A 15,398-nucleotide genomic window follows, 5' to 3' on the forward strand; every position below is an offset into this window, starting at 1 on the left:
TGTCTTCTGGTCTCTTCCACGCGTACAACCTTCTTTCACGACTCTTAAACCAAGTGTAAGTAATGATTAATTTATACTCTGTGCAAAATTCTAGCTGGCAGGATCCCCTGTCATTCCTTTTCCACAGTCTTCTCCCCCTATGTTTCCTTCTCTTTCCTTCCCCACTACCGATTTCCAGTCCCCCATTACAATTAAATTTTCGTCACCCTTAACTATTTAATAATTTTCTTCATCTTATCGTACGTTCTTTCAGTCTCTTTTGCATCTACGGAACTAGTTCTCTCATTAACCCGTATTCCTTCTTGGCTTCTTATCTATCTTGGCTACGATAATGCGTTCACTATGCTATACATGGTAGCTTTCCCGTGTTCCTATTCTGTTATTCACTATTATGAGTACTCCTGCATTACAACCAATTTTCTTGTGACAACCCTGTACTGACCTGACCAGAAGTCTTCTTCTCCATGGCACAGCACTTCACTAGTTCCCACTAGGTCTAACCTATCCACCTCCCGTTCTAAATTTTCTAACGCACCTATTGAGTTGGGGGTTCTAACATTACACGCTCGGGCCTGTATGATACCAGGTTTGTTTTAACGCGATGACATTCTCCTGAGTATTCCCAGTCCAGAGATGCAAATGAGGCGTTTTTTTCCCTCTGAAATATTTAACGCTAAAGGAAGACATCATCATTAAGTCATACGGTAGAGCTACATGCCTTCAGTAAAAGAATAAATGCTGTAGTTTCGCTTGCTTTCGCAGTGCCAACACAGCAAGGCCAGATGGCATAGGTTCAAGGCTAGATCTGTCAACCATCTTGAGTACGTCCCCTGCAACTATTGAAAGGCTGCTAATCTTCAGGAGCGATGGGTTAGTCTGACCTCCCCACAGACACCCATCTGTTGTGGTTGCAATTACTGTACGGCTATCTGCTTCGTTGAGGCACGAAAGGCTTCCCAATTCGTTAAGGTCAATGGCTCGGGGGGTGGGGGCAGTGATGTTTATTACCTTAACATAGTAATTAAACTGCAGTATTTCAGTATTTCTGGTGTGGTTGACTTAACTGACTTACATTCACCTGTGAAGGCGATCAACACACATTAACCAGTAAGAATGAGGAAAATGGCGTTTAATGGAATCAGATATGGACAAGCATTAAAAGTTTTTTGAGCTATTCCTGTTCATTCCGAACAGCTCGCTTGGGTTAATTTATCCGGCGACAGTGATTCTTGGTACAAGATACGTTATACCGGGAATTTTAGGGTAAACCCATACACTTTCTCTTGCTCATCACTGATATGTCACATAATGGCTTCTGCTCCAAAAGGATTTGCTGCCGCCTTCTACGTGTTCTGACCTTGCGATTCTTCTGCAGCCGTTATACTTTAACTCCCGCCATTTCAGATCCTCTGCTGCGTATTTCAGGTCGAGTAGTTCGGTGCGAGTGTGGGTCAGTGGTAGATACAAATGTTTCTGTGTTTAGTACCCAGTTGCTCCTACGACTTACTTTCTAGCACATGACACTACTATCGCTGATATCGTGCTTTGTGTGTGAAGTATTCTAACTTCACAGTTCCTTGAAAGCTACTTTGAACTGCTGGTGCCTGCAGAACATACCTGGTGAGATTTGTAGACTGTGACGTTCAAAGCGGTCTTACCTTCCATGAGGACCTGATTACTTAATTACTGATGTAGTTTCAACGTTCTAAATAGCTTCCTTTTTTTCTTCCCTTCTTCCATATTATTTACTTGTTATTTAATGTTTTGTCTGCTGTAAAATCTGTTTGGAAGGAATTTCCATTGCAGACGAGACATATGTGCGACTTCAACTCACGCCACTTCACAGTACATTTGATTATTGTATTGCTTTTGTTACGCACCGTTTTTCATAATGTCACCGTCTTTCATAATGTCAAAGTTGTGACACCGGGCTTAAAGCTGCAGCTAATTTCTAGATACCGAGTGACGAGTTTACATGTGTTTCTCGCTTAGTCGTTAAGCTTTGTTCAGTCCTCGTGTTTCACTTGTCTTTATCTGCACTGTCCGTTTGTTGAACATCAGCGTTGTTCCGAATATTACCCCGAAGTGCTAAGTTTACTGAAATCTTGCAATTTAGTGTAGTTTCTTATGTTTACGTGGATTTTACAAACTGTGCAAATGGAATTATATTGAAATGCATGTGCAATCAGTGTACAACGAACGCGGTTAGAGGCGCCACGTCACTGATTGCGCGGCTCCTGCCGTCGGAGGTTCGAGTCCTCCCTCGGGCATGGGTGTGTGTGTTGCTCTTAGCATAAGATAGTTTAAGCAGTGTGTAAGTCTAGGGACCGATGACCTCAGCAGTTTGGTCTCTTAGAAATTTACTCATTTGAGCATTTTTGTACAACGAATGTAATGTAAAAGTTTATCTTACACTCTCAGCGTACTTTCTTGGTAAAATCTGTGGCGTACCATTCGTGTTTAATATGTTTTACGTTTTATTTCTTAGTGGAATTTTAATATGTCAGGCTTCATCTGCCCCTGTATCAGGTCATTACATAGAACGGTATATACGAGTAATGTGGGAGTTTAGCTTCTTGCAATTACTACTACATGTGTTACCTGGTTTTCATGCTTACTAAGGAATTTTTGAAATGTAAACGTACGGAAAATTTAGTACTATCGATTTTAATTTCTTTACAGACGTAATCCACTGCTTTCCGTTTCCCTTGGACTCTAATTTCGTTATCTTAAAGCATTTCATGTAGTAAAATTTTAAGAACTATGTGCGGATGAGCAACATGGAATCAGAATTCAGATAGTCTCAAAACGGAAATGCCACTGCCAGATGAAGGTCTCAATAACGAACTGCTGTGATTCTGCGGATTGCATTCGCTACCACACAAGGAAAGAACGTCAATGATTAAGACTTAGCCAAAGTTCTTTATTTTGCAGTACATAAGGTCATATAAAGAGCAGACCAAGATAAGTTGTAGTTCAGGGGAGACTGTAGCGGAAGTATTCCTGAGGCAGCTCCTTAGTCTCGAAGATCTCCGACATGAAAGCTGCAGAGGCCCTTGGCGTCCTGGTTCTGTTCGGGCTGTCGAAATCCACCTCGTACAGCCCTAGTTTCTTGCTGCAAACGTTTAAAACTGGTAAGGCTTTGACAGACAAATGTACTGATTCTAGCACTACTTATAGTGACAGATTACTTTTACATAAGATAATTTTCTCAATGCTTTTGTGTTTACTGAAATTTCTAATTGACAGTGTAAATGCGATTTTTTAATAAGTGCTGGAAGTTACGTGGATTGGCTTCTATTACGAATAGAAAATTACGGATCCATGCTTAGGTTTCCTGTATACTGAAAATGATGTACCAATAGATCGAGGATAGCAGAAAGAAAGTCGCTCTGTGTTAGAGAGGCGCAGACGCGCCAGAGGGAAAGGACGTATGGTAAAGTGTGGGCGACTAAGTTTCCGAGGTGGCATCGCCTAAAAGGACTTTCCACCAGGCTACCAGTCTACCCTTTGGGATGCCCTAACCACAATCATTTAACTTTCCGTTTCAGGTGGTCACACGAAATATAGGCAAAATACCATCGCGTCACGCTATAGTTGTGTTATACCAGCGTGCAGACAGGAAGTTATCGGTCGCTTAGCACGGTGCACCATAATAAGACAACACCTTGTCAATCAGTCTTCCAGTAGCCACGGAAATTGGCACCGACCGGTTTTCCGCAGTAAAAGCAGAATTTGAAGAAATGTTACGAACGGATAGCATACGCAGAACCAACATCCCATAGGCATCACTAGTAAATCTAGTGAAGAAGAAAGACGGCATCTGGAGCCCCTGAGGAGATTACGGCGGTTTGACTGCACGTACCATCCCAGACTGCTGCCCCGTCCATGATATATGGGATGTATTAGCCGTAGCTGCAATTTTTAGCGTCATTGTCTGTAAGAAGGCTCATAACCATATTTCTGTGGCTGATGAAGGCATCCCTCAGACGGCAGTGATAACACATTTCGGTCTTTATGAGCATCCAGCCACGCCATCTGGAGTAAACGGTGCCGCCCAGTTATAACAGCGCTTTGTAGATGAAGTGCAGTTGGGACAGAATTTCTGTTTCACCCATTTAGGTAATACTTTGGTATTTTTCCAGTCAACAGCATTACACAAGAAACACTTCAATGCAGTGTTCAACGGGATACGAAAATATGCTTCTGTAGTGAATACAACAAAATGTGTTCTGCGCAGAAAACAGGTATAATTCCTCGGCCACATGGCTTCTGTTGTCAGTATTTGTCCACTCAGGGACAGGAGAGAGCTCCTTAAAAACACCCGACGTCCAACAGATTTTCTGCAACTAAGAACATTCCTAGGAATCGTTGACTTCAGCTGATGACACCTGCCAAGAGTAGCAGAGACACAAGCACCTCTCACTTCATCACTGACAGATAACAACGCTATGGGCAGACGTCGCCTGCCATGGACGCCGGAGATGGAACATGCATTTGAAAAAGTAGAAGAAAACTTACAAAACGCAGCGCTCTTGTCTCATCCGGTCCATAATGCGACATTAGCAGCAGTGGCAGGTGCTAATCAGCAGGCGATAGCCGCAGCACCGTCAATACGCTAACAAGTGTGGAAATCCTTAGATTTATTTCTCACAGAAATTGATAGAGCTACAAACTAACTGGAATGCATAATGTTGCTTAGATGCATGTACGAATTTTCCAAAATGCATAACACTGTGCTGCATGTCGTAATGTTATTTATTCTGCTTAGTTCTTAAACCATCATCAACGGCAGAAAAAGTATCACAGATGTATCACATGCCATATATCCTTTGATATACGTAACTACTGAAAACGATAATTGCCAATAAAAATGAAAGATTGTAGCAAGATTAAAAATGATGCCCCACTGACAAAAGGACAGCACGTGATGTATAGCAATACAAGTCAAAGAAAAATGGAGTGCATACGACTGACACACGCTGGCCATCTATGAAGCTATGTGGCACTTCCGCCGTTACACAAAAGACAGGCCATTTCCAGTCTATATAAACGATAAACCAATGTGTTCGCTTGTAAGGTATTCAAGGAGGGTTCTTGTCGTCGATAACTTCGACAACTAGAGTTAATTGGTCAATTCAGGAAAGACGTAAGTCACATAAGTGGGGCACAAAATGTGTGAGCATGGTTGGTTGCTATTCTGTCATTCAGCGCAACGGATTAGTCTGAGATGTACCCTTTACCCTGTGGCTCCTGCAAGATGCAATTTCCACCCCCATACTACTACAGAAGTCAGACAGACGCCCCTAACGTTCTAAAGAGAAATGCCTGAAAAACTTTCAGCAAGAAATATCTTCTGGAGTCGTCCACTGTAAGGAAATGACACAAAAATGCACAAAATTTCTTACGTAACTAGTGGGATACTTGGGTACTGGAGTAGTGCTAGTTAGTGTAAGAAAAACATGAAACTAACGAAAATTATTATTTATTTTGCTAAAATTCATAGAAAACACAATGGCACCTTTAGTTATGAACTGAACAATTTCCGGGTTCTTTTCGGAATGTGAAGTTACCACTCAAGGATAGGATTCACTAAGGAAATTACTATACAAAGTTTAAGGTTGTTATTGACTTGGCAGAATGGCTGAGAGCCGCGCCTACTCAACTTGAATAGAATGTTGCTAGGTACGGTCAAGGCTGTCGTGGGTCAAATGCAGTGAAGTGTACTGATGTGGAGGAAATGTGGGGCTTGCAATAGCTGTAGCGCACAGTACCGTAAGCTGCGATGACTGCTGTCTGCGCCACTCGCTGCTGACAAATAAGATAACTCTCTTTCTATCTGGATTGACCTTCGCCAATCAAACTCTCCCGACACCTTGATGAAGTCAAGGACTCCTATTCGCCCCTAGTCTAACTATTGGCGTGGTACACCAGTCAGATAACCAGTCCACTGCGATACCACTCAAAATTTCGCTCGCAGGCGTTTAACTATAACTCTGTCAGTTCACACTGCACAATAAGTGTGGCGGCCAACACAGTGAACAATGCTTAATCACAAGGACTCAATATAGAGTCGCACTCCGATTCGCTCTCGACAGAGGTGCTCTCCCAGTGAAGTACTGAGGAGAGACTTGTTCCTCGCTCTTTGAGTACACGTACGAGCGCACACGCTCTTGTTACGTGTCCCTGCTCCAAGAGCGACAACGGAACGGCCCCTCTCCACGCCAGACGTGAAGGGGTATATCTTTCAGTCTCTTCCATTACTCCTTCAGCTCAAGGCGTCAGAAACATCGTCTGCGAATCAGCATTGCTCTTCTAAAACGCGAGAATGACGTTTCGTTTAAGGCTACCAATCCAGAAATCTGTAGTATTGGCGTTTGGCGTTTGCTGTCTCCCTGTGAAAATCTCTGAAACTACATGCTATATTTGTAAAGAATGCATAGGTTGGGCGCTCCCACACAATGTAGCGGAATTTGCTTTTAAGCCAAACATGGGGTCGTTCCCCCTTTCACTCGGGCAAACACTGTCCGCTCCACGGGCGGCTGCCGGCCGACGAAGATAGCTCCCTGTGAGCTTCGAATATTTCAACCACGGTGCGCTTACTTGTTATTTGCATATTGTAAAATGATGACGGAGACAACATAACAACCGGTCTCCGAGGGGAACTCGGACACGGCCCCTCGCATGGCATTCTGCCGCACTGACCGCTCAGCTATGGAGGCGGACACATCATTGCCATGTCCGCGGACCTAACCGAATCACGCGCGCCCTGCAGCTCGGCCGCACACGCGCGGTGGTCGACCTTAGCTTCACGTCGCGGCCGCCGGAGGTACATGGCGTTACCTACGGCTGATGACGTCGCGCCGTTCAATGGTTCTTGCCGGCAGCTCCCTCCATGCCCACAACATGTAACGGGAGCACAGACCTGACGCCACGGCCATCGCTCTTGCTCGTTAGCTGTGTTAATATCGAAGTGTTATTGTGTAATTTCATATGACAACCTTGGGCTTAGAACTTAGTTACGATTTGGATTACACTGTGGATTTGTGAATGGTATTGTGAACTTAATTAGGTAGCTATTTTCTATGAGAGCAATAGACGGTACCTGCTTCAGCGTGGAGAATAAAGATAAGTATCTTCCTGATCGCTGGTGCCTTACTTTGATACTAATCTTTTCTCGGCCATCAGATCTTGCGTCTCACCCCGGTCACCTCCTGCTACCAATTCCAACTTATGTTTGCCACTCCAGGCAGACATAAAACCCATCATGATCTATTCCACAGTTAAGGAGGTTTATTTCCAGTCTTTGATGGTGAATGAAAGCCGCTCTCAAGATCGACTCAATGACGTTTGCTAGTACAAACCTCTATGTGAACTTTACACAGAAAACCAAGTCAGTTATTATCTCACTTTTAATGTATGTTGTAATGTGAAACCTGCTGGCTGCAGTAAGGTGAGGTGCACCCACTGGCATAGTATCGTTCTCTCTGTGCGGCAGCACACTTGCATCTGTACTGTTAATGTAACGACGGTTTACTCGCTCGTGCGTCACATACATGCAAACAGCGTGATAACGTAAACAATCAGCCTCGATTCGCTGCTTGTGTGGCCTTGGTCGATTGGCCACCGCTGAGACCGTTTGGGAACGCCCATGGACACATGGACCGCCTTACCGCCAAAACACTTGCACAGTAGGGCACAGGATGGTGGTAATTCCCTTGCATCTGGTGATGGCGTTTTGCTGTCCGCCCCCATAGCTGAGTGGTCAGCGTGACGGATTACCGTTCTACGGGCCCGGGTTCGATTCCCGACTGGGTCGGGGATTTTTCTCCGCTCAGGAACTGGGTGTTGTGCTGTCTTCAGTATCATTTCATCCCCATCCGGTACGCAGGTTACCCAATGTGGCGTCGACTGTAATAAGACCTGCACCAAGGCGGCAGGACCTGCCCCGCAAGGGACCTCCCGGCCAATGACGCCAAACACTCATTTCCATTTCCATGGCGTTTTGATCTGCCGGTGGAATGAGTGACTTTCTTCTTTACTTTATCTGCTGCGGGTCCGCTTGTCCGCCGTCAGTGGCAACAAATGTTTCTAGAAAGCGTCAATTTGGAACTGCAGACGTTGATGTTCGTTTACTGCGGGAAATTTCTGCGCCATTCTCGTATTTGCCGCGCATTATACAGCTTCACTGTTGTTACGAAACTGAAATTGCCTGGTACAGGTTATGTACGGTGTAAACTGTTTCATCATTTGTGTTGTCTTTGAACTAAATAAATGATTCATATACAGATCTTCTTTGCAGTTTATGATTACGGGATATTATTAACTATTTATGTTGTGTTGACAAATCCATTTAGAGAAAGCAAACACGATTATGAGAGTTGGCGCTTCGCAACCCGTCTGCGTAGAGAAGCGAGCACTAGCAGGCTATTCGTGAGGTCGTCACTTGGAAACGTCGATTGTATGAGAATCCATAGTGGATTTGTAATCGCTGAATATGGTGACGTTGGTAACTGGGGAAAAAATTCTTTAACTGTGACACTTTAGGACCGAAATTTGCCTGCTGCCTTTGGCAAATTTTAGTCGCAGTCGTTCGTTTTTAAAAATACACTGGGTTACAGAATACCCCTAAATTGCTGCAGTAGTCTTGATTCATTTTCCCCGGACTGAACTTTTTTCCATTTTTTTTCAGAGAAGCGTTATGAGCGTTGAGTCTGCAGTGAGCCTACAGTTTTGTTGTTGCCACGGTAAAATTTACTTCAATTGCCAAAACAAAGAGAATTTAAGAAGCTTCACCTCACAAACATGCTAATGAGCTACAATTGCGACAGAATCGTGAAACAGTGTGCTACTAAACAAACAACTAGCGATGCAACTGCTCAGTTGTCGGTACAAAAGTATACGTGTTATTTGTTCGCTTACGTTGTTGCACACCCACACTAACTGCTTACATTGTTTGAATTATTCAATACAACTTTATACTTTCTTTTAGTTAGATGTGAGTGTTTATCTATGAGGACATTATCAATCACTCAGTCAAATGCCTCTACAGGTCACAAAATGTAACGACCGATGTTATTTTGTTATTTCATACGTGTAAAATTAGGCGAGTGAGCGAGAAACGGCCTTCGTATTTGCCATTCAGCAGCATACAAAGATGGTCCATGTCGGTGACGCAGAAAGGTGTGACAGCCACACCTACAGTGTATGCCTGCAGGTATTTCACAATGTTATTACAGTCTAGGACTCGATGAGTTACTTTCATGTTCCATACAACATTTGTATGGTTAAAAGTAATGATGTGTCACTTTACATTCATATTATACATTCACATGTAATAATGGCTACATGCTGACCATTTACAGTTTGTTCTGTTTTAATGAAAATGGAAATTAGTAGTTTCTACTCAGTGACACTTTATATATTATGTAAATAGAAAGTCTTCTACGAAACAGATTTGTCAAGGAGAAACTTTTTCACTTTGTTCTCGAATTAAACTTTGCAGTCTGTCAGACATTTTAAATCATTGAAGAATTTTGCTTCGTGCAGCCTTTTTTGGGCTTAATGTGGAATAATGAATGTAGTATTTCCTTCTAATATAGTAATTATGTTCATCATTACTCCTTCTGAACTGAAAAGCGCTATTCTCGTACAATATCAATATTGTGTGCTTTCCAGCTGATGTATTGAAACGGCTGTTTAGTAAATTAAACGTGCACCTTTATCAATGTACTCAGTCAGTGGTCCATCTCTCATGAACCCCAGACGTCACTGTATCAACATTGATGACGCCAGATTAAAGCACACGTGTAGTCGGCAGAGAGCGTATGGCCAAGTACACGCCACTGTACTGTAGTTTAGCACACAGACAGCAGTCTTGTGAACACTCTGTGCCAGAAGGATTAGCGTTATTTGCTAGTCATATGCAGCCAGTTTCGACGAGAAACCAGCACGGGCAAGAAAACCTATCAAGTGTGTAGGCTATTTTCACAGAAAAGAAGAAAATGGAATGATGTGGGGTGTGGATCCCTGCAAACAGCTGTCACGAGTTGTCCACTAACCAGAACAAGCGCATCTGTGAGGAAAGACACGCGTGTTATTCCTAGTTAATGAAACTACATATCAGTGTTATTTCCATTTTTGTTGTGGAGATATTATATTCTTTTGGTAATGAGAGAGGGAAATGGAGAAAGATTTGGAACTATACCTACGTTCAAGGCAGATGCTAGAAGTACCAGTTCTGGAATTACGTAATGATGGTAGGTATTTAATACGCGACTACAAGTGAGGGAGACTCCAGCTTGAATGAAAAAAAAGGGGTGCTTGTGAATATTCACGTCACTTTTCCGATCACATCCACGCTAATTATTCATAAGATGGACTAAAGTGACTGGAAGTTACATGTTTGTGGTAAGCATTCGCTGTTACACGGAGCTGGTTTAAGTTGAGACCCATGCGTTGCAGCTGTATTGATGGTGAACACAGTGTACCATTCATGCGTGATACGTCGAACGTGACTTATTAGGTGATTTATTACTGGCAGTTCGATAATACTGGATATCAGCAGGAAGAGAGTCATATTAAAACAGGTAAGATCATTGATTCACAAGGGCAAAATAAACGGAGAAAATCCTGAACTCTAGGGCACTCCTGAGAGCGGATTGTCCAACGAGGACGAGAGGCAAGTGGTAATAACAAAGACCACGTAGCATTTGTATAAAGAGAGAAAATAAACGAGGCACATTCCTACTTTGACAATCCACAATCGATTTTTTGATGTTTCTTTCTGCTCTTCTGGTTGTACCTCCGAAGTCAGTGTCTGAGAAACTCATTTGTGTCGTTTTCAACATTAGGATAATAAAATCATCGCTGCCAGATACCTCACTGAAATCAAGGAGAGAAATTGTTCTTTCGCGTCAATCTGTGGGGTGTCTGAGCTCATGAGTCACTTTGATAAATTTATCTGCTATCCTAATAGCTATCTAGAAGCGAACCAGTTCAGTAAGTCGCGGAATACCGAAGGATAGTAGTGGAACACGAGAAAATGAAAGCACATTTAACATAACTTTTCTGAAAAAAATTTTTCAAGAATTTATCATGGATGCGACAAATCTTCAGATATTCCTGTTAACGTTCATGAGCAATGTGATCTAAAACTTCTAATAATTAGGATAATAATTTCCAGTTATTATTATTCTGCTTACGTTGAATTAGGTTTTGTTTCCAGTCAGTACGAAGTGTTATGGCTAACGAAAACGAAACTGAAGTTCTATTTAAGAAATGGCATAATAATTTCGGCGACGGTTTTAATAATTTGTATGTTCGTGTCATCAGTACTTAAAACTTCAGAACACATTTCCATGATCAGTTAATGGCTTTATCGATTTTTCAGCCTTGATCAAGAGGAAACGAAAAGAAACTTGAACGTGCACAAGGACTTACGTAAATCCGTCGATCCACTCGAGGTCGTCCATCAGACTCCAGCAGGTGTAGCCAATCACAGGAACACCGTCAACGTGGATAGCTTGTAGAAGAGCCGTCAGATACGACTGTAATGAATATTTAAAACCATTAAGGAGTTCATTTTAAGGAGGTAAACTACTAATGTTTGCTGTTTCCAAAGTTAATTATCGTAACTCACCGTAAAGTACTCGATTCTGTCGGTGTCATTAAGACCACCAGTATTTGACCACCCGTTTTCTGTCACAAAGATTGGATAACCAGGGTATTCTTTAACGAGCCAGTTCAGTAAGTCGCGGAATCCCGAAGGATAGTACTGGAACACGAGAAAATGAAGGCACATTTAACATAATTTATCTGAAAAGTGCTTTTCAAGAATTGGATATCACAAGGAACCGTGTCTGCAAACCAGTTATTCGAATGTAGAAAACATCCAGAATGCGCAGTGTGGAATTTCTCTTCCTCATTCCCGTGACACCATACGTCCTTTTAATGAAACAGGTATCCACAGAGGAACGTTAAAAGTAATCAACCAGATAATATGCCCAAGCACGGCTAAATCAGACACATCCCCATCACTGTTTTTCCACTTCATTTTATAATGTCACAACTATCAGGCATCCATCATCGTCACAACTATCAGGCATCCATCATCCAGGCATGATGGATTACAAATTTTATTTCAAAAACATTAATGTATCGTTATTTTAATTAATGTCTTAGTTAGAAGTAACAATATGAAAAGAATATTTCCCACCGTTTCGTTTTCCAACGGGTTTGAGGGCGGGGTTGGCGGAGGGGAGAGGGTAGGATTTACACCATTGTTCATAAATATCTCCACGATTTCAGACGAAGACTATACAAAAACTACATTCCAAGAAGAGACACACATCAGAGGACAGAGCATTTCTCCGAGATTGTAGCTCACGCTAAAAGTGATCACTATTCATTTCGTTTGTGATATGGCAAGCGTCAAATCATGGGTGCAATGTGTATACATATTAAGGCACCACATATAAAAATATCTGCACTTATATCCATTATGCCCCGTATTTCGAGGGCTTCTGTATACAGGGTGTGCGGAAATTCCCCTTACAAACTTCTAGAACTTTTGGAAGGAAGTGAGTACATAGTATTTTTGATAGGAACCATTGACCGGAAACGTCATCCAGCGACGCTACAGAGCGTCTGTGTTTTGCGCGCCGGCACCTGAAATGTATGTATGTGTACAAGGGGTAATCCCGTGATGATGTTACAAACTTTGTAGTATAAGGGAGGAGGATAAATGTATCACTTTCAGTTATGAGTCCCTATAGCGAAAACGAATGAGTCGACAACTATAAGCGAAAACCGTACTGGTACCTCTGACAGTGGAATATATGTACCGGTGTTGTTGTTGCTAAGACTGTAGGATAGGCAACTTTCAGAGGTGGCAGTATGGACCAAAACAAGAGAAAATGTGCAGTAAACGTGGGCTCTGAAATGCATTCGTTGAAAGCTATAAGCATTTGTTCTATAGAGGAGATGTGTGTTACGCTCTAGCGAAGATGAACAAGTGCTCATGGCTTCTCAGCTGTGCATCTTAGAGCCCTTGTTTACCGGACATTTTCGCTTGTTTTGGTCCATACTACCACCTTTGGAAGTTGCCTACCCTGCAGTATTACTAACAACACCGGTACATATATTCCACTGTCAGAGGTATCAGTACGGTTTTCGCTTATAGTTGTCGACTCATTCGTTTTCGTTACAGGGATACATAACTCAAATTGATACATTCATCCGTCTACATCATCCTTATAAGTCTTAACATCATCACGGAATCATCCTTTATATACATACGTTTACAGGCGTCGGTGCTTATAAATTTGACGCTCCGTAGCGTAGTTGGATAACGTGTCCGACATGGGTTCCTATTCTAAATACGAGGATCACTCCAAAAGAAATGCACACTACTTTTGTAAAAATACCGTTTTCATTCCGCATGTGTGAAAGTTTTACAGTGTGTAGATACATCCTTCCCGCTTGTTTTCAAACTTAGTTCAACCTGTTCCCGTGAGTGGCACCGTCGCAGCATGTCTTCCAGATGGCTGCTACACTTGACGTTCGTCAGAAGCAACGTGCAGTCATAGAATTCCTGTGCTGTGAAAACGAGGCAGTGGGAAACATACACAAGAGGTGGAAAAAGGTGTATGGAGATGCTGCTGTCGATCGCAGTACAGGTAGTCAGTGGGCAAGCAGGTTACGTCATGAAAGCGGGCACGGCAATATTGAGGATTGTCCTCGCAGCGGCAGGCCTCGTACTGCACACACTCCAGACAATGAGCACAGAGTTAACGAATTGGTGACTGCTGACAGACGCATCATAGTGAACGAATTGTCACGCTACGTTGGGATAGGGTAAGGAAGTGTTTGCAGAATACTGAAATTATTGGTGTTAAAAAAGGTTTGTGTCAGGTGGGTTCCCAGGATGTTGACAGTGGCTCACAAAGAAACAACAAAAACGGTATGCAGTGAACTTTTGGAACAGTGCGAGAATGGTGGAGATGAATTTCTTGGAAGAATTGTGACAGGTGATGAAACATAGCTCCATCATTTTTCACCAGAGACGAAGGAGCAATCAATGGAGTGACATCATTCAAATTCATCCAAGAAAAAAAATTCAAAACCGCACTTTCTACTGGAAAAATTATGGCTGTGATGTTTTTCGATTCCGAAGGACTCTTGCTTGTGGACATCATGCCAAGTGGAACCACCATAAATTCTGATGCATATGTGATGACACTGTAGAAACTTCAAGCTCGACTGAGTCATGTTCGACCACATCGGCAAAATCAGGATGTTTTGCTGTTGCACGACAATGCACGGCCACATGTCAGTCAAAAAACCATGGAAGCGATCACAAAACTCGGATGGACAAAACTGAAACACCCGCCTTATAGTCCTGACCTGGCTCCATGTGACTATCATCTCTTTGGGAAACTGAAAGACTCTCTTCATGGAACAAGGTTTGAAGATGATGACACCCTTGTGCATGCTGCCAAACAGTGGCTCCAACAAGTTGGTCCAGCATTTTACCGTGCGGGTATACAGGCGCTGGTTCCAAGATGGCGTAAGGCAGTTGAGAGGGATGGAAATTATGTGGAGAAATGAAAATGTTGTTCCTAAAGGATGTATCTACACGCTGTAAAACTTTCAAACATGTAGAATAAAAGATGGATTAAAAAAAATAGTGTGCATTTCTTTTGGAGTGACCCTCGTATTACGTACTCACTCCCTTCTACAAGTCCTAGAAGTTTGTAACGGGAGTTTATGAACACCCCGTATAACTGTCGATTATAGTTCGTCAATGTAGATAAAATTTTGTCTCGGAAAATTTACCATCATGGTTTCCAGCCTGAGGAGCGTGTTCTGCTACAGCTGATTTTTCTCCTTTCCCTAGTAGACAAAAAAATTTGTTTTACTTCAAAGGCGTATTTACACTTCTCTTTTTAGTTCCAATGCTGACCCACCACACTTACAAGTAATTTTGCAAGCCCCGCATACCCACAGGGAAGAACGTTTATCCTTTACCAATCTGATGGCTTGACCTGACATCTGATGTTACGTTTCTGTAAAATCTTACCGGTCTGATAGGTTACTTTCTTTCAATAAAACAGATAGAAACTGTGAACTTCATCCGCTGATTTTCATATTTTCCTCTGGCGTAATGTTATTTGATTGGAGCGCTTTAATTACTTCTTTTTGAACAGCCATTTTTCTGAAATTTTGTTCACGGTATCGTCGGGAGTGAAGCGTGGATCGATGGAAATGATGACCCATGGACTCCATATTGATTCTCGTATTTGGATTCACTGTCATGCAGGAGAACGGCTATTCTAACGTAGGCCGCTTTCGGTAGTACACACATCAAAAAAAGTTTTGCGTCACCTCGGTTCCGA

General features: G+C 42.5%; 1 protein-coding gene across 1 annotated transcript in view; it reads right to left on the minus strand.

Moving 5' to 3' along the window:
• Positions 1–2,976: 2,976 nt before the first annotated feature.
• Positions 2,977–15,398, minus strand: part of LOC126413272 (myrosinase 1-like) — a 61,540-nt gene continuing 49,118 nt past the window's right edge. Inside the window, exons 9-11 of the mRNA XM_050083172.1 lie at positions 11,642–11,776; positions 11,443–11,549; positions 2,977–3,115 (exon numbers count right to left, since the gene is read on the minus strand). Coding sequence (XP_049939129.1) covers positions 2,977–3,115; positions 11,443–11,549; positions 11,642–11,776 — 381 coding nt within the window. The remainder of the gene's footprint in view (positions 3,116–11,442; positions 11,550–11,641; positions 11,777–15,398) is intronic.

The sequence above is a fragment of the Schistocerca serialis genome, chromosome 7 (genome assembly GCF_023864345.2).
Source record: "Schistocerca serialis cubense isolate TAMUIC-IGC-003099 chromosome 7, iqSchSeri2.2, whole genome shotgun sequence".
In the NCBI taxonomy this organism is placed as follows: Eukaryota; Metazoa; Arthropoda; class Insecta; order Orthoptera; family Acrididae; genus Schistocerca; species Schistocerca serialis.